The sequence below is a fragment of the Elephas maximus genome, chromosome 1, assembly GCF_024166365.1.
Source record: "Elephas maximus indicus isolate mEleMax1 chromosome 1, mEleMax1 primary haplotype, whole genome shotgun sequence".
In the NCBI taxonomy this organism is placed as follows: domain Eukaryota; kingdom Metazoa; phylum Chordata; class Mammalia; order Proboscidea; family Elephantidae; genus Elephas; species Elephas maximus.
In genome coordinates, this window is record NC_064819.1 from 151,074,454 (window position 1) to 151,094,614 (window position 20,161).

The window sequence follows — 20,161 nt, forward strand, 5'->3', positions numbered from 1 at the left end:
TTTTTAGCACTCACCTTTGCTCTGGGTACCCTTCTCGTATGTGTTTCTATATATCTTTATGGATTACCCAGACAAGACACTACATCCATCCAAGGAGAAACAGCTTCAAAAGACAGAGTCATTGGTGTGTGATTTCAATCTCAAGAGAGATTCCTACTAAGACTAAAGCATTTGCATCAAACTAGAGCCTTAAGAATCCCAGAGGGTAGCTTAACAAACAAAAACAAAAAATCGTATGGCATAAGAAGAAAGCTACCTGAATTAATTGCTAATGTGGACCTGTTTGGGGTCAAACTGTTTTGTTTCAGAATGAAGGAATTTTATTACTGTATATATCATGTACATAAAAAGTATAGAGATGATGTGGTGTTAAAAAATCACGTGAGGCTACAAGTGGTCTGGGACGATATTTAAGAGTTAAAGTGCCAAAGCCATTTCTGTACTAACCGTCCTCTTGTTCATGTACCAGGGGAGAGGGGGGAATCCCTCTTTGCTCTTTGTTCACATACAGTATTTTGTCTCAGCAGCTGTGAAGACCAAGTTCTTCTCTTTCAAAAGAGAGGCAGAACTAAGACAGGCTAGTTCAGAAAAACAAACTGAATGTGTAACTTTTTCTCAAAATGAATCTGTTTCGTAACTCAGACAGTGACTTCTGGGTGGTGACCGAGTACTACTCCTTTAGTGCTGTATTTGTGCCATTCATTGTCTGGATTCATATTTCTTTCCTGTTAGATGATATACTTTTCTTCAAAAAAATTTCTAATGTCACTTTTGTACTTTTTTTTATAAAATGTTTAACTGTTGGACTCTCAATAACTTGTGAAATTTCAGTGTTTTTAAAAAGATTTTTATAATGTTAACAGGGAAATTCAGCAATAAACCTAATTTATATGAATTCTATTTAGTAACTTTTTGTATTATAGATATGAACATTAAGGTAGTACAAAAACAGAACAAAAAACCCAAAACATTACATTTTTTATCTTCTATATGTTGGATGGAGCCCTGGTGGAGCAGTGGTTAAGAGCTCAGTTGCTACCCAAAAGGTGAGTAGTTCAAATCCTTGGAAACCCTATGGGATAGTTCTACTCTGTCCTATAGGGTTGCCATGGGTTGGAATCAACTGGATGGTAATGGGGGTACATGTTAGATTATATCTGTTAGGGTTCTCTGGTTGCAAAAGTAACTCTGACTACCCTTAAAAAAGGAATTTATCGAAGGACAGCAGTCAGGGCTGTGGAGCTGAAGGTTGTAAAAATTAATGAACAGTCGTTTCAGGGAGCTGCTTTAGCAAAGACTTGGCTCTAAGTGGCTTGCCTCATTTCACTCAAGATTCAAATGCTCACGAGGCTATCACTGATCTGGGGAGGGGACAGTTTCTCAGAAGTGGAGGAGGATACTAGACATGTAAGTCATGTCCCAAATGTACATTTTTATTCCATGATTGGTTTGTGCTAAGGGAATTCTAATGTTACTTTTAAGCAGAAAATTAGCAATCTGGAAGCGAATTCACTTAAAATTGAGATTGCATGGATGAGTCTTTTCTAGGACTAAGACGGTTAACCGTACTGGCCAATGTAAAAGTGTTCATTCTAACTGGAGAAGCTTTGGTTCAAGCTAACTTACTTTTCCATTTGTACAAACAGATTGTCAGTGGTATTCAGAAGGCTTCTAGTAGCAATGTTTAGAAAAAAATTATAGCAGACCTGAATGGGAATACTGGCAAATGAGGATGGCCATACTGATCAAACAGATTGCATCCTACTCATGTTACCTAAACAAGTCACACAAATGGAGCAGGAGTTAAGAGCTACAGCGAGCTACGGCTGCTAACCAAAAGGTTGGCAGTTTGAGTCCACCAGCCACTCCTTGGAAATCCTGTGGGACAGTTCTCCTCTGTCCTATAGGGTTGCTATGAGTTGGAATCGACTCGACAGCAGCGGGTTTTGTTTTTTTGGTGTTTTTTTAAATATGCAGATACATGAAGGAGATGGTTTGAGAAACTGCATTTCAGATTATGGTTTAACTACTAGAGTCATTTTTGGGAGAAGATACTAATACAATGTCTATACAAGTAATTCCTTGCTATCCAAACGTGTTCCGTTCCTGAGTTCATATAGTAAGGGTTACCTGTATATATCAACTAAAAGGTACGCATGAGATCTGTACTCTTGGGGTAGTTGTCAGCTATACTGACAAAAAGATGCTTCTTTCTGGTCTTCCTAAACTTATTCAGAACTAGGCACAATATAAGAAAATTGAGATTTTACCTCATCAGTTATTTTATTGATGGAAGAGTTAGATGATCTCAGTTATAAGAACAGTTTCTGGAAGAATCACTCTGTAAGAAACCTTAGGCCAGAGTTTAAACTTTAACCCTTTTCCCCATTAGACCACAATGGTTTGAATTTAAAAAAGTCTTGACTCAATTTTATTTAATGTTTATTTAGTACCTTTTAACCAAGTGAAGTCCCTGGGTGGCACAAATGGTTAAGTGGCTAACTACTAACCAAAGGGTGGTGGTTTGAAACCACCCAGAGGTGCCTCAGAAAAGTCCTGGTGATCTGCTTCTGAAAGGCTACAGCCTTGAAGGCCCTGTGGAGCAGTGCTATTCTGCACAAGTGGGGTTGCCATGAGCTGGAACTGACTCTATGGCAACTGATTTGGCTTTTTTTGACCATGTGGGAATTCAGATTTTTTTTAAGGATAAAAACTTTAAGTTGATAAATCACTTAGATTTAATATAATATAGATTCTGACACAGAGTGATAGTTTAAATTCTATTTTGAAAAGCAAGGCATCTAAGAATAACCCAAAAACCCAGTGCCGTCGAGTGAATTCCGATTCATAGCGACCCTATAGGACAGAGTAGAACTGCCCCATAGAGTTTCCAAGGAGCGCCCTGCAGATTTGAACTGCCGACCCTTTGGGTAGCAGCCGTAGCACTTAACCACTACACCACCAGCGTCTCCTGTGCATCTAAGAGTAGATAACTAGAATTCATTTAGCATTTTTTAAAGCCATTATAATTCAAAATTACATCCGAGATACAGGTGTTATTCCCAGAAGCTTCATTCCATTGGCTAGGACACAACGGGCAGCTCTGAAAAGAAGAAGTCTGGCCTATAAAACAAAAAAATGATTAAATGTTTAATTCAGTAATAGGCTATTTATAAATGAATAAATAAGAATGTTTTTAAAAGTAATTCTTTTTCTTCTAATTTAAAAAGAACAGTATCTCCGAGTGCCCTAGGGTTTAGCATAGGTAAAGGAAGATGTATTCCTAGCATCCCTTAGGGTAGCACTGGTCCACAGGAGGCTGTGGAGTTGGGGGTGAGAGCATCATCATAGTGTACAGCTTCAGATAAGGGGAACTTAGCACTATAATACTTGATGTAAAAAAATGTGTTTCATAGTCTTGTATGTTGGAAAGTACATACACATTGTTACAGCCCAATTCTAATTACTGAGTCGGTAAGTACACTACTGTAGTTGAAGAATACAATGCTCCTTCAGAAAAATTTACAAAACTAGTAATATTAATCTGAGGATGCTAGGGATTATACAGGAAACACTCAACATACCCCAGCCACTTCAGGAGGACTGTGTTTTACTTGCAGTGTTTTATGTGCCACAGCCGCAAGATGACTGAAATGGGAAAGGGGAAACGATGATCAGGACATGTAACATACTGTAACATATGAACTTGCTAGCTAATCTTATTCCCACAACTTAAAAATAAAAAAATCAAAGCTTACAGCCATTAAAAGATGTATCCAAAGTTGCAAAGTTGAGACTGGAATTCATTGCTTTTCTATACTGAGAATGGTAAAACACACTAAACTCAAGCTTTAGATTCTGGTCCTGCTTCTACTACTACCAGGCAGCAAGTTCTTAAGATTCTAATTTCATTGCTAGTCTTAGAAGTGTAGGGGATTACGTTCTAATAATTAGAACATTTGGGTATCCATTACTATTAAAGGTATAACATGTCATGGCCTTTCCCCCTCTCGTCCAGTGAGAAGGTAGGGAGAGACTTGTCATCAGTCCACTCTGCACATACTCTGCCCTCTCATCCTTCTGTTTCGGTAGAGTAGCAAGTAAGATAATGTACCAGGAGATGACAGTTGTTTTAATTACATTTAGTAAGACTTTCTGGCTTCTTTGCCTCTGTATGTCTAAGTGGAATTTAAAGGTCTCGACTTCAGTAAATTCTTAAGAAAAAATTTTTCTTAAATAGTTTTATGGGACAATATAGCTGCTGCTATGCAGTAGACTCAACTTTACTCAAAGTCTGCAAAACAGCTACCATGAAATTTCTATCCAAGTGTCCCTGATTGATCTCCCAACTCACTCTCCACCCTCTAGCTGACTGATTTTTCTGTACCTCTGCTTAAAACCCTTTTATGGATTCCACTGCCCTGAAAATAAAGTCTAAATGCCTTAGTACATAGTGAAAAGGTCTGTATATGCTTCATTTCTCATCCCTTCTAGGACTATGCCTGTAGTTCCTTTAGTGCATCATGTTCTTGCCCAGCGCTGGGCTTTTCCTCTTCCCCTGCCACCAGCTTCTCCTGATTAATACCTACTCCCTTCCTCTGAGAAGCTTTCTCTGATTCTGCAAGGCTGGGCTGGGTGCCCTAACATAGTCTCTTATGTTCATGCTATCATAACCCATAATCACTACTGTTACCACCTGTGTAGTTGTCAGTTCCTGCTCACTGAACTGTAGTGGCCACAACCTGTGTCGCTGAATGTGTGAGTGAATGAACATTAACTGCTAATTCATAAAGAAATGAAGGAAGAATTTCTATAACTTAAGCACATTACTTCTTACGCCAAAGAATTTGTTTTATAGGAAATTTTAGAATGAAAGAAAGGTTGTTTGTCAGATTAGGTGGTCTCAGATGTCACTTAATATTTGAAAATAGCAAGATCTCAATAAAAAATCCTCTTGAAGGAATGGAAAATGCTATGAGATGTAATATGCTGAGTCATATATTTGTCATATCTCTGTCCCACACCATTAGGCTCCACATAAATGGATAAAAGCCTTTTGGCAGGAACACAGTGTTAAAATACCTTAGAGTTATTAGGTAACTGACAATGTGCCTGGGCTGAAGGTCCTGAGAAGATCTGTAAAGCACCTCGTCGAACCTGAAAGAAAGATGACAAGAGAAGTTGGCGGGGAAGACTGTCCATGTGCTACACTAAAATGTTAAAGATCTTAGATGTAAGGCTGACTTGACACCATTAAGAGTAAAAGATAACATGAGAAAAGACCCTGTGTACATTTGAAGGCAAAGGCACTTTTTCTTTCTTACAAATTCCTTGATGGCAGGGACTTTCTAAATCATCCTGGTATCCCTTAGGCCTAGTCCAGAGCAAGGACTCTAGCCATGGTTGTTAAACTGAATGTAAAAAGCCTCCAGCCACGTTTTGGAACACGATCTACAAAGTAGCAAATAGAACTACCCTCAGTGCTCAGAAAACCAGGTTGGCTTATTTTTCCTCACAAATTGGCTTTTATGAGTAAAATAACTCCTAGTCCCAGGAAAGAACCATTATGTGGCAATCAGAGAAAACTGCCTTTATCCTAACCACCCACATCCTTTCCAGAGACTTATCTCCATAGGTCTGGCTTCACCAGCAGTGCCTGTGAGAGCTAAAAGATGTGGACTCTCGCCCAGTGTAAGGACATCAGGCAGATCTGTATGTGAGACTGTGAACTGAAATCAAGAGGCAAATGAAGTACTTATAGCCTCACAAAGGCAGAGATTTTCCTTCCCTTATCACAGAGGGTGAGACAATGATCTCTTCCAACATTACAGCACGACCAAGCTTCACATCAGTGTGACCAGGGGCTAGAGGATGCTTAGCATGTTCTAAATCAGCAGTGGTAACATTCTTAAGACCTAAGAATTGACCCTGAACATGGGCTTAATCCAAGCCCTCAGAAGGAAAACATCACTTTTTGGTCATACCTTTAAGAAAATGCTGTCTAGAGGCAAGAGGCAGGAGCCAGCTACTGGCCTGTTCACTCTGTTGTTCTGTGCCGTCAATTCCGACTCATAGTGACCCTACAGGACAGAATAGAACTGTCCCATAGGGTTTCCAAAGCTGAAATCTTTATAGGAGTAGATTACCAGGTCTTTCTCCCGTGGAGCTACTGGTGGGTTCGATCAGCCGACCTTTCAGTTAGCAGCCAAGTGCTTAAGAACTGTACCACCAGGGCCCCTTTTGTTCACTCTACTGGTCAACAAAATGCCAAAAGCCATTATACTAACCAGAAGCATACTTGATAATATTAGAAAAGCTTTATACCTGAGAAGATGCTGGAGAATTGAAATAGACTGTGGCTCTTGTAAACAAGCAGGATTGAAGTCATTCAGATAACTGTATCCAAAAGTCTCTTCCAAACTGTTATTGAAGGTTAGAATTAAAAACAACAAAGGATTAAACAAGTCCCCAAGCACACATAGGTGCAAATGATGAACATCACAGCCTTGCTCTCCTAATATAGCCTCAGGCTTTGAAGCTAATACTGTTTGACCTGAAGCTTCAATTTTCCCTACATCTATTTCTTCATGTGTAAAATAGAAGAAACAGTATACTCTTGTTGGGGTTATTCTAAGGACTAAATAAGATAATATTCATGAAAGTCTTTCTTACATAGGTGCTTAATAAATAACTATTAATTAAAAAACAACAAAAAGGAAACAAAAAACAATAAGGTCCCTAGTTTTGAATGAGATGTTGGAGAAGCCCAGAAAACAGAATCCTTGGAATTGCAACAGCCAGGTCCCGCCGTGGGGAGGGCAGAGTAGCCCAGCATTTCCCTGCAGCCTCTTCTCACCTGTGCAGGCGGGCATGTGTGTACTGTAGGAAGACTCCAGTGTCACCGCGACTCTGGAAAACACGATCCCAGCTAAACTGATAGTCAGATAATAGTAAACCTCTGAAGTCCTAAAATGACAGAGTAAACCTTGAGCTCTGGGATTTATTCTGGTGCCCAATGAAAGGGTCTCCCAGGAGTCTTAACAGACCTGAATAATGAGTGCTGCGAGCCCGACCCTCTCTGCAGTCTCCTGTGGGTTCTCAAGTTCTTTAGTTGCTGAAACAGACAAAGGCAGCTATCTTTAATCTTCCAGGGTCATGATGGAAGTGAACATAAAATCTGCCAAAAATGTATGCTGACAGTATCAAGAGCAAACACATTCATAGTAGGCAATTTGCTTTCTAAATTTAGGCTAATTTACCTTTGTTAATATTTCCCCTGCTACATTAAAAGGCAAGAACAGTCACTGATAAATAGAAAAATACAAGTTTATTTTTCTTATCCCTTGTAAGACTTTAGATATAGCTGATACTTATTTTTCCAGTGAAGGTTAAACAAAACCATAAGGACTTGTGACTCGTATCCAATTATATAATATAGGAACTTTGCATGACCACTTGGACAATGGAATGATGCTGCTGAGAATGTCAATGAAAACGGGACCGGGGTTATATTAACTCAGATTATATAAATAATTCCTGAGCAGCAAGTCGAGAAACGTACTACAAATTAGTGAAAGCTACTTTCAACACCACCACTTGTCTGTCGGTTTGTCGTACTGTGGTGACTTGCATGTTGCTGTGATGCTGGAAGCTATGCTACCGGTATTTAAAATACCAGCAGGGTCACCCGTGGATAGGTTTCAGACTTAGACTAGGAAGAAGGATCTGGTGATCTAATTCTTAAAAACATGGGCCAGTGAAAGCCTTATGAATAGCAGCAGAACACTGTCTGATACAGTGCTGGAAGATAAGTTCCTAAGGTTGGAAGGCACTCAAAATGACAGGGGAAAAGCTGCCTCTTCAAAGTAGAGTTGGCCTTAATGACGTGGATAGAGAAAAGCTTTCGGGACCTTTATTTGCTGATGTGGTATGACTCAGGATGAGAAGAAACAGCTGCAAACATCCATTAATAATCAGAATGTGGAATGTATGAAGTATGAATCTAGGAAAATTGGAAGTCGTAAAAAAAATGAAATGGAATGCATAAAGATCAGTATCCTAGGCATTAGTGAGCTGAAATGGACTACTGTTGGCCATTTTGAATTGGACAATCATGTGGTCTACTATGCAGGAATGACAAAATGAAGAAAATGGCATCACATTCACTGTCAAAAAGAACATTTCAGGATCCTGAAGTACAACACTCAGTGATAGGATAATATCCATATGCCTACGAGGAAGACCAGTTAATATGACTATTATTCAAACTCACTCACCAACCACTAATGGGAAAGATGAAGAAACTGAAGATTTTTACCAACTTTCACAGTCTGAAACTGATCAGACACACAATCAAGATGCATTGATAATTACTGGTGATTGGAATGCAGAAGTTGGAGACAAGAAGGACTGGAAAATATGGCCTTGGCAACAGAATGCCAGAGATCGCATGATAGAATTTTGCAAGACCAACGACTTCTTCATTTCAGATACCTTTTTTAACAACTAAAACGGCGACTATACACCTGGACCTCGCCGGATGGAATACACAGAAATCAAATCAACTACATCTGTGGAAAGAGATGATGGAAAAGCTCAATATTATCAGTCAGAACAAGGCCAGGGGCCAACTGTGGAACAAACCATGCATTGCTCATACACAAGTTGAAGTTGAAGAAAATTAGAACAAGTCTACCAGAGCCAAAGTACAAGGTTAAGTATAGCCCACATGAATTTAGAGAATATCTGAATAACACATTTGATGCACTGAACACCAATGACCGAAGACCAGAGGAACTGTGGGATGACATCAAGGACATGAAGAAAGCAAAAGGTCATTAAAAAAACAGGAAAGAAAGAAAAGACCAAATGGATGTCAGAAGAGACACTCAAACTTGCTCTTGAACGCAGAATAACTAAAGTGAATGGAAGAGATGGTCTCGTTAAAAAGCTGAAACAAAATTTCAAAGGGTGGCTCAAGAAGACAAAGTAAAATATTACAATGAAATGTGAAAAGACCTGGAGTTGGAAAACCAAAATGGAAGAACACACTCAGCATTTCTCAAGTTGAAAAAACTGAAGAAAAATTCAAGTCCTGAGTTGCAGTTCTGAAGGATTCCATGGGCAAAATATTGAATGATGCAGGAAGCATGCAGGAATACAGGGAAGAAGATGGAAGGAATACATAGAGTCACTGTACCAAAAGGAATTGGTCAACGTTCAACCATTTCAGGAGGCAGCATATGATCAAGAACTGATGGTACTTAAGGAAAGAGCCCAAGCTGCACTGAAAAAAAAGGCACTGGTAAAAAACAAAGCTCAGGAACTGGCGGAATACCAACAAATGTTTTCAACAAATGGATGCAATGCTGGAAGCACCTGCTTGTCTATGCCAAGAAATCTGGCCAACCGATTGGAAGAGATCCATATTTGTGCCCATTCTAAAGAAAGGTAATTCAACAGAACACAGAAATTATTGAACAATATCATTAATATCATACGCAAGTAAAATTTTGCTGAAGATAATTAAAAAACAGGTGCAGCAGTACACTGGCAGGGAACTGCCAGAAATTCAAGTTGAATTCAGAAGAGAATGTGGAACCAGGAATATCATTACTGATGTCAGATGGATCTTGGCTGAAAGCAGAGAATACGAGTGCTTTATAGTCTGTGCAAAGGCATTTGACTAGGGATCATAACAAATTATGAATACCATTGCAAAGATTGGGAATTCCAGAATACTTAATTGTGCTCATGCAGAACCTGTACCTAGACCCAGCGGCAGTTGTCTGAGCAGAAGGGGATACTGAGTGGTTTAAAATCAGAAACAGTGTGCGTCAGGGTTGTACCCTTTCACCATGCTAAGTCTGTATGCTAAGAAATCTTAGAAACTGGACTACGTGAAGAATGTGGCATCAGGACTGGTGGAAGACTCATTAACAACTCGTGATATGCAAATGACACAAACTTACTTGCGGAAAGCGAAGAGACTTGAAGTACTTACTGATGAAGATCAAAGACTACAGCCTCCAGTACGGATTACACCTCAACATAAAGAAAACAAAAATCCTAACAACTGGACCAATAAGCAACATCATGATAGAAGACTGAAGTTGTCAAGGATTTTCATTTTACTTGGATCCACAATCGAAGTTCAATGGCCATGGAAGCAGCAGTCAAGAAATCAAACGATGTATTGCATTGGGCAAATCTGCTGCAAAAGATCTCTTTAAAGTGTTAAAAAACAAAGTTGTCAATTTAAGGACTAAGGTGCACCTGACTCAGGCCAATGGTGTTTTCAATCACCTTATATGCATATGAAAGCTGGGCAATGAATAAGGAAGACAGAAGAAAAATTGATGCTATTTAATTACGGTGTTGGCGAAGAATACTGAATATACCATGGACTGCCAGAAGAACAAACAAATCTGTCTTAGAAGAAGTATAGCCAAAATGATCCTTGGAAGTGAGGATGGTGAGACTTCATCTCACGTGCTTTGGACATGTTATCAGGAGGGACCAGGCCCTGGAGAAAGATGTCATGCTTCGTTAAGTAGAGGGTCAGTGAAAAAGAGGAAGATCTTCGACAAGATGCACTGACACAGTGGCTGCAACAATGGGCTCAAGCATAGCAATAACTGTGAGGATGGCGCAAGACCAGGCAGTGTTTCGTTCTGTTGTACATAGGGCTGCTATGCTGAAAATGCCTTTTTTTTGCCCTTTATCTGTCTTAGAAAGAAAATGTATTAAGAAAAAAGCATCAGTGATAAATTGATTTACAAGGTTAGTAAAAGTTCAATGGAGAGACAGTCATAATAATTCACACTGCATAAATGTCCACCAAAACATAAAAGTCACTTCAAGGTTTGAGTACAAGAACAAAAAAAGTGAATTCACTCTTAATAGAAGCCATGTTCTGTAGCATCCTTAACTGAATCTCATTTAAGACATCTTCCAGAAAAGTAACATCTCCTCTTCGAGTCTTCATTCCCTGCACTACTCCGAAGGGCACATGCTGGCACCTGAAATGAGAGTGGGCGTTTAGTTAACCGAAAATTAAAAAAGTATCTAACAATACCCTTGCAGAGAGTAGTTTGAACTTTAACTCTCACAGAGGAGTTTGTAAAAAGTAATAAATTGAAATACAATGTGATTTGCTGCATGTCTTAGGCACACAGCTTAATTTTATAAAAATAATCACTAGCAAGTGACTAAATTACCCCAGACTTTATTGAAAAAAGGAGATAAAGAATTTGAAAATCAAGCCCGAGAGCAGATGTCTAATAAAAATGCATTAACTAAAATGTTTATAAGATAGAAATTACTATAAAAACCAAAAAAACCCAGTGCCGTCGAGTCAATTCTGACTCATAGTGACCCTATAGGACAGAGTAGAACTGCCCCATAGAGTGAGAAATTACTATAAGCAGGACATAAATTAATGTAAAAAAAATCAAGTCTGCTTTTCCACTCTAAAATCTTAAGACAAGGAACTGAAGTTTGAATTAAAATCTTTTACAACTGGGTGCAACTGTTGGCGTGGCTGGCTGGCCAGGCCATTAGGAGCCGTAGAGACGTTACCTTTCCACCCAGTCGTACCCCATGGTCTTCAGCATCTGGAACACGTGCTGAAAATGCTGTTTTTGCCCTTTATCTGTCTTGGAAAGAACATATGTTCACAAAAAGGGTCAGTGATAAATTGATCTATAAGAACAGTTGGACATGAATAAATGAACATATTTGAGTTTCAATAGACTAACCACCTCATTGTCAATCAATATGTTTTAAATTTTTAAAAACATACTTAACATATGTAATTTTTAAAAGAAACACAGAAAGCGTATGTATGCCACCAGGACTGTCTAAACTGAGCGCTCTACAAGAAGGAAAGAAGAATGGCAGCACTCCACCGAGTCAGCAGGAAAGGGGAACTTTCATCTTCTGAGTATTCCACTTAAATTCCTTCTCTCTTGGCTGTCATGATCTTTATCTCCAAGAAGGCCAAAGCGAAGTTCTAAAAAGATGTTTGACGGCAAAGTTTTTTCTTAGTGGAAAGGGAAGTTGCTCATGGAGAGCAAAGAAAGGGGAGAAGAGATGGGAACAGTACCAGCAGTAATAGGAACAGACAATTGCTACACACCATGCTTGGATGGCTCTCAAGGGCATTCATTATGCTGAGTGAAAAAAAGCCAGTCTCAAAGGGTTACATTCCATTTATGTAACATTCTCAAAGTGACAAATTGTAGCGATGGAGAACAGAGGTGGGGGTTAGAGTTGGGGGGAAGGTGTGTTATTAACTGGTAACTTGAAGGAGTTTGTTGTGAGAAGTTCTGTATTCTGATGGTGGTGATGGTTATATGAATCTACACATGTAATAATATTTCACAGAACTAAACACACACACCCACACATAAAAGCTGGAGAAATCTGAATAAGGTCTTTACCAAGTCAGCAATAATGTATTGATGTGAATTTCCTGGTATTGACAATGTACTACCGTTGCGTAAGATATTATCACTCGGGAAACCTGGATAAAGGATATTTGGAAACTACTACTTTTTACACTTCTTGTGAGTCTTAAACTATTTCCAAATAATAATAATAATAAACTATTACAATATTCACTTCACATATCCATTCTCCTGTGCCAGGTAATTTTTTACAATGAAGCAACGTACATTTTTCATTTTTAAAGATTAAAAAATAAAATAAAATTGCCACCTTAAATATACCTAACATTGAAATCCCTCTGCAGTTTGACCAAATGAGCAGAAAATTATTTTTTTCTATAGTTTCCAGCATGGCAGCCAATCTCTATCTTTGCAGTTTTCATGAGGTGGGGACCATAACATTTTGATCTTTATTGTGACTACTTACCACATAAATCATTGTATCAAAATTATACTTGTCCATTCGATCTATAGCAGCTGCAAGATCTCTGAAAGAACGGTCATAAATTAGGAGTTACTAAACAGATCTGGGCAGTAGTTTGCTTTCCCTATGTAATAGCAATGAGCCATTTCTAATTAAGAACTCCTATTATCCCACGGCCTTGGGTATACCACTCACCCTTGTAATCCCAAAACCATACTTTGATACAAAGTAATAATAACAAAAGTCCCTTTGGGAAAAGCAGTCATAATAAGAGCTCCTGAAAAAGCAATAATAAAATGAAAATAGATAAAAGCTCCAGGAAAAGTAGTAAGTAGAAGAGCTCTGAGAAGTGTCTCGTAGGTAAATGTTTTATGATTAGTTAACTCTCTACTAGAAAGAATCACCTACTTTGCCACCTGCCTGCAATATATTTTCTTAAAAAACATATTTAAAACATGTTGATGTGGTAGCTAAGCAGGCATCTTCTAGCTACTCTTCTGTTAGCACTACCAAGGACTTTTAAAGTTCTCGGTCAATCATAATATTTTCTGAAGCATTTATTTTAAAAGATTGTAAATCCTCTGACAAAAATTCCACTTATCTCTTTTATCTGTTTAAATACAAAATACCCGGCTTGCATATTGTATGAAATAAGGAAAAATAGATCATAAACTATAAAATTTCAAATCCAGGATTATGAAGATACTGAAGTTTTAAATTAAAGTTATTTTTGGATAACAGCCTAAGAATTCTGGGAGGGCTTAAACAGTTCCTAGGTCTTTTCAAATATTAGGAATCACCAAAATGCCATCATTACCCACTCATGATCCTGAGATTGCAGAGCGTGCATTGACAGTGGAGGTGGAAACTGGTTCTTGAGGGGCAAAAAAGTCTTACTGTTTTTGTGTGTAAAGCACAGATATAGTATGTATATATATATATATGGTATCTGTGGTATTAGAGTTTCATGGGGGTGGGCAATTGGGAAAAAATACCTAAAAGGCTTTTGAGAAGGCTTATAATTAAAACAAAAAACAAACAAACAAAAAACCCTTGAATAGAGGGTTACCACAAAAATGAAGTCATAAACCTATGCCCTGTTATATTTTTTTGGTTTGAGCAAAAGACAAAACAAAGAAAAGCCTTTTGATCAGAGAAGAATATAGGACAAAGTTCTAGGTTGAGTTTGGAGAAACTGAACTTGAAAACTGGAAGAAGTACCAGGTCATTTTGTCCAGGTCTCTCATTTCACAGGAATCCCTGGGTGATGTAAATGGTTAACACACTTGGCTGTTAATCGAAAGGACCGCGGTTCGAGTCTACCAGAAGCATCTTGGAAGAAAGACCTGGCTATCTACTTCCAAAAGTTCAGCCATGGAAAACCCTATGGAGCCCAGTTCTATTCTGACACACTTGGTGTCACCACTGAAGTCGATTAGACAGCACCTGGCCTTCTCATTTCACTCAGGAGGGAACCATGGGCCAGAGAAGTTAAGTGATTGCCTGGGTCTCAAAACACAAGCTCAGGTATCCAGCCTTGCACTCTGTGTGCTTGTCAATATTTTCTTGCACTTCATCTACTATAATGACTCTTTCAATTCACGTTCACACACATAGATGTGTACTATGAGAAATCCACTAGAAAGGCAGAAACAACTAAAGTAAATACAGGTGAAAAATCAAACATTTCAACCAGTGACAAAAAGAAAATCAATTTTACCAAAGAAGAAAGAGGAAGTTAGGTGTTAAGGTAAATACATAAAAAAATCTAGACCTAACGACAGCCTGACAAACACACCAGATCAGGATAGTTATATAACTTTTAGGACATGGCGCCTCTATTCTGAGTGGACACAATTCTTGTAACTTCTGCTTAAGCAGTTCTTTCTTGAATCTGCCCAACAATCAGCTGCCACATACACACACACAATTCTATTTTTTTTTTTTAGTGTCTCAAAAGAGAAACGTACCACTTAGATATGTGGGTCCTTCTTACTTCTTAACCCCATTTGCATGGAATTGATATAGGGAAGTATGAAAAAATAAAGTGAGAGATGAATTTTCTAAGGAGCAGTAAACAGGTTGGTTGGTTAAAATTGTTTGGAGCAAATGATGGTAGCTAATAATGGCAACAATAAAATATCATTACTTTAACTATGTTACAAAAGTGGTTGGGAGACAATACAGCCTTTTGTCAGCAGTATCTGGATATGGCTGTGTTTGCTGTGTGACTTTTTTATTGTCCTACCTCTTCTCCTTCCTGTTAGCTTTGTCCCAGAAATAGGTGAAACTAATAAACCTAGTTCTTACTGATTAACAGAGATTGCGCCTTTCTACAGGGCTCAGTCATGGTGATGGATGGAAAGAGTATGAGACAGGGCCTACTCTTCCCTTGGCCTATTTGACCACATCATAATGAGGTCTGGTATACTCATGTGCATATAAGATGGTCTTTTACAGCGTGAGGAGACCACTGAGCCAACAGGGCCACCTCCTAGTATTATTTGTATTTCCTGCCAATGTGTCATTGTAAAATACTTATGGTTCATTGTGAATTACCTCACTTTTAAAGTTTGAAGAATGATGTAATCAGCTGAAGTAATTCTATGGTATTTAACAAGAAAGTTTTTTGGTCACTTTTCTGATGATATTAAACCTTTTCAGGAACTGGAGCTGGTAATAAGGAGCCCTGGTGGCGCAGTGGTTAAAGCACTTGGCTGCTAACCACAAAAGGTCAACAGTTCGAACCTACCACTGTTCCATGCAAGAAAGATGTGGCAGTCTGCTTTCATAAAGATTTATAACCTTAGAAACCTTAAAGGGCAATTCCTACTCTGTCCTACAGGGTTGCTATGAGTCAGAATTGACTTGATGGCAGTGGGTTTGGTTTTGGTGGGTAGCTGGCAATAAATAGAATAGATATTCCTTGAATGATGATAGCAAGAGATGTTGAAACTTGCAACTAGGACTTGGTAACAGTTTTGAGGAAAAAATGATTATTTTAACATTAATCTTAGAACAAAGAACATGAAGTCATATTACTGTTCACCCTCAGAGAAGATACAAACCTGGTTGCATAGAGAGAAGTCCCATCACTTCGCATTACAGTACAAATTGAGGAGGGATCACCTTTCCCAGAGAGATCCACTATAGCTGTTCCTTTTCTAGAAATGCAAAGAGAAACTCTGAAGCAACATGAATAAATTGAGACCTCCAGAAGTCCATCTACAGCAGTACATTTGGCAAACCATAAAAGCTATTTTTATCCCAAGTAACAGTGTCAATTTCAGCTATAGTCAACAATGAAGAAAAATAAGAAGGAATATGACTATGAATCTATTAAGAGTGGGTATGATATAATATTTGGTTATCTTCTTTTTAATCTGTAGTTCTGGATAAGGCACTTATATAAAATTTTTTATATTCCCAGCTGTAGAATGAGACTGCAACTTCAGTTTAGTGAAAGATAACCATAAAACATCACAGATTCTTCTTCTAATTCAAGTTATTGTAACATTCAATATTGGGCTAATTTTTAACATGCCAGAAAACACCCTTGAGTAGTAAAAATCATGAAATTTTGTTACTATTGTTCCTGTTCAATTAAAAATTAAAATCTGTGTATTGCAATCTAAAAATTTTCTTTCAGACATTACTGAAGATGTATTAACTATATTCTTACTATGTGTCTTCCCTATAAGGATTACAGGAAACCCTGGTGGTGTAGTGGTTAACTGCAACGGCTGTTAACCAAGAGGTTTGCAGTTTGAATCCACCAGCCGCTCCTTGGAAACTCTACGGGGCAGTTCTACTCTGTCCTATAGGGTTGCTTTGAGTCGGAATCGACTCAACAGCAGGGGGTTGGGTGGGTATAAGGATTATAGGAGAAATTGCTCTTTGGTACTATCGAAAGGGGCATTTATCCTAAGTAACTGGATCGCATCTATCATACAAATGCCTGGTTCCCATGACTGGTATTATTTCTCTGTTTGGGTAGCAGGAAGTGCAAAGCTAAGTTAGTAACCTACCTTTAGCAAGTAAACAGAATCCTAGTGTGTGTTTATGAGGCACTAACATCATCCCCGATTTTGTATTATTTTTCCTGTCCCTTCCTGATTTCCTCATTTTACTGTTTCAAAAGTCTGTGGTATTATACCTATGTCCATAAATCCTTTTTGGTACAGGACGGGATTTTTAAGAAAGGCAGTGCTGAGTCAGAAGACCTGAATTCTAGTTCTTTTTTCCAGGTATACTCCTGCCAGGCTGTGGGATCCAGGCAGATCACTTATAGTGTGCTTCCGTATCGTTACACATAAAAAGCAGACAGCATCCTTTCTCGCAACCTTACCAGGATTTTGCTGTAGCAGCAAAAGACAGCATGCGTAAAAGTGCTCTGAACAGCAAAAAGCAGCGTTAAAAAACGCTGGGAATGGGTGCATACCACATCCTGTTGTCCTTACTGAAAGAATATATTAATACCAATTTCAAAGAAGAACAAATAACTTTACTAAAGAATAGTAACCTGATCATACACTGTTTTCTGTAGAAGTCCTTTACTGTCCAGCAATTTTAACACTTCTTGAGATTTTTCACGATAAAATGATTCTCCAGAGTATTCATCAAAGTGTACTCCAAGACGCTAAAGAGGTTCAGAAACAAACAAAAAACTAAAAATTTAGTTCCTTAGTCACACTATCCTACTTATACTTCAAGTACTCAATGACCACACGGGACTAATGGCTACCATATTAGACAGCACAGATAGAGAACGTCATAGCAGAAAGTGCCACTGGACAGCCCTGGACAATGTCCTACATTATGCCCTGTCCCTCAACCTCTTCCACCTCCTCTGCTACTATTCTGCATCTTGCTTATTCTGTTTCAGACACATGGGCTCTTTACTGATCCCTGCTGTGAATCTGCATTTTTACCCTGGATATACTGAATCAGAATCTACATTTTAACAAAATCTCCAGGTGATTCTTATGTATAACTTCCTGGGAACTTGTTAGAAAAGCAAATTCTCAGCAGAGATTTGAACCTGAAGAAACTGGTTCAAAGCCCTGACTAAAAATGCCTCCCCCGTCATTCTACCCACAGACAGCAGCACAGCTGATCTTCCTTTCCCTGCTTCGTTTTTCTCCTCACCACCTCTAATCATCTAACACACTAGGTATGCTTCTTGTTTATGGTAATTTGCTCTCTGTCCCCTTGTTAGAATGTAAGGTCATAAGGGCAAGGACTGTCACCTCTTCTATATACTGCTGTTACCACCCACCCCAGATGTTCATTAAATGAATGAATTTATATCCATCACAGATAGGCCTAAGGAAGCAAGAGAAGAAAAATGAAAGTGAAGGAGTGGTAGAAGACCAACAGGAAAGGTCAGACTGAAATAAAATATCAGAATTTTGCTGATACCGCCTCAGGATTATTTTATAGCTCTTCTAGCACAATGAACAATATCTGAATCCTAATTTTCAACTCAATGACAAATCTATTCTGAAAATATGAGCTTATGATGCACATTACTACACAGTAGTATCAGTCTAGAGCTGTAGCACACCACAAGAAAGCAGATGGGAGAATCTACAGGTACCTTGTAAATCCGAATGTACTCCTCAATGCTCAGGTCCCGAAATTTCTGCCATAGAGAAAGTGCTTGCACGTCTCCTAGTTCCAGTCGCTGGAAGAACTCATGTGCTGATTTTGCTATATTTTTATCATCTGCTGCTTCTTTATTAACTTGTACATAAACCTAAAAGTACAGCAATATATTAAATGAAGCACATTACTAGTCACTGTTATCTTCAATAAGGAAAGGAAGAAAACAAAGCACAATTCTGAGAATTCTCATTTAAAGGTTATAGAAGTGGCCTCATCAGAGTTTAATCTTTTTTTCCTGCCATGGATCCTTGGTGAAGCCAATGGACCCCTTCTCAAAATGTTTCTAAATGTATTAAATAAAATACATAGGATTACAAAGAAAATCAACTACACTGAAATACAGTTATCCAAATATTTTATAAGAATTCACTTATGATATAGTAATGGAGGAAAATGCTGAGTTTCAGAGAGAGGTTATTGAAAATAAAGTATAATTTTTTTCCCACCCAAGTTCACAGACCTCCCCCAGCCAGGTTAAAATGCCTCATTTAGACTAAACTGGCAATTCTCCTTTTTTTCAAAATGCCAAATTTTCATCCTTGCAACTACTCTGAGACAAGGTCAAAGAAAGTACGATGGCTCAACCTGGCAAAGAAAATGCCAAAGGATGATTTAGCAATTGTTTTAATGAAAGACTTTTAAAACTGTTCTCTAAATCTGTGAAAGATTACTAAAATAGGTGGTCTTGGTAAGAAGGAAGGAAGGCCTGTTGGATAATTAGCTTAATTACCCTCTAATACGGGCTTCTGAAAACTGTGTAGAGCACCCACTTCAGGCATGATTCCAGCACCATCTGTCTCGGCTGGTTTAGCTGTGCACCCACCCGATGACAGACTCGAAGTCAGAAAGCTTATGAAGGGCTCTTCCAGCTCTAAGATTCTGTGTTCATAATGCAGTTATTGATCATCTTCCAGTCTCCAAAGTGTGGTGTTAATAAATGACATTAAAATATCAATACTATAGATCACGCGGTATTGAAGTTATACATATGGACTACAAAGGGTTTACTTAAGAAGCTGTAACTCATTTCCAGGTTGAACCTAATGATAAATTTATTACCCTTATATTATTCCCTGAAGCCTGTTAAAGTAACATAAAATAAAAATTGGCAAATATATTACCAAAAAACACGAGGCCTCTAAACTCTTACAGTAATATCATCAAGATATCATGGCAGCAACATTTGGGTAAAAAAGTTTATTTTTGTTGTTGGAGAATATACTGGGACAAGAATAATATGGCTTATACCCACTAGACACCAGTGATAAAAGGGACAGAGTATCAATCATCCATCTCAAGGTGAAAATGGCTCACATTTCATACATGGTTTGTGTTATCACTGGAATGGTATATTAAATAAATGCTGTGTTAAGTAAAGGCTAAAAACTTCCTAGTATCTTGTTTTGTAAAGCATATTGTGCAGAAAAGAGTTAGTATTAAGTCTGAGCCTGCTATACTTAAAAAGGCCTATTTGCAAAGTTGGGCCTTGGCTTGTACTTGGAAACTCAGAATTGGGGAATGTTCTTACCACTCTGACAATGAGTGGCTGATTGTGCCTAAACTGTTTGTGCAAACAATACTGTTTATGCTGAGTACCTGCTTTCCTTCTGGGATTCTGAAA

General features: G+C 38.3%; 2 protein-coding genes across 2 annotated transcripts in view; one reads left to right on the top strand and one right to left on the bottom strand.

Annotated features, from left to right (window-relative positions):
- Window positions 1-869, top strand: part of SLC35A1 (solute carrier family 35 member A1) — a 37,021-nt gene extending 36,152 nt beyond the window's left edge. The window contains exon 8 of the mRNA XM_049897016.1: window positions 8-869. Within this exon, the coding sequence (XP_049752973.1) occupies window positions 8-132 (125 nt within the window). The 3' untranslated portion in view covers window positions 133-869. The remainder of the gene's footprint in view (window positions 1-7) is intronic.
- Window positions 870-2,305: 1,436 nt separating this feature from the next.
- The window catches only part of RARS2 (arginyl-tRNA synthetase 2, mitochondrial), a 57,205-nt gene continuing 39,349 nt past the window's right edge, over window positions 2,306-20,161 (bottom strand). Inside the window, exons 9-20 of the mRNA XM_049896995.1 lie at window positions 18,473-18,631; window positions 17,406-17,512; window positions 15,942-16,037; window positions 12,877-12,937; window positions 11,581-11,657; window positions 10,897-11,021; window positions 7,047-7,114; window positions 6,857-6,966; window positions 6,325-6,420; window positions 5,083-5,157; window positions 3,585-3,648; window positions 2,306-3,123 (exon numbers count right to left, since the gene is read on the bottom strand). Of these exons, the coding sequence (XP_049752952.1) occupies window positions 3,037-3,123; window positions 3,585-3,648; window positions 5,083-5,157; window positions 6,325-6,420; window positions 6,857-6,966; window positions 7,047-7,114; window positions 10,897-11,021; window positions 11,581-11,657; window positions 12,877-12,937; window positions 15,942-16,037; window positions 17,406-17,512; window positions 18,473-18,631 (1,125 nt within the window). The 3' untranslated portion in view covers window positions 2,306-3,036. The remainder of the gene's footprint in view (window positions 3,124-3,584; window positions 3,649-5,082; window positions 5,158-6,324; window positions 6,421-6,856; window positions 6,967-7,046; window positions 7,115-10,896; window positions 11,022-11,580; window positions 11,658-12,876; window positions 12,938-15,941; window positions 16,038-17,405; window positions 17,513-18,472; window positions 18,632-20,161) is intronic.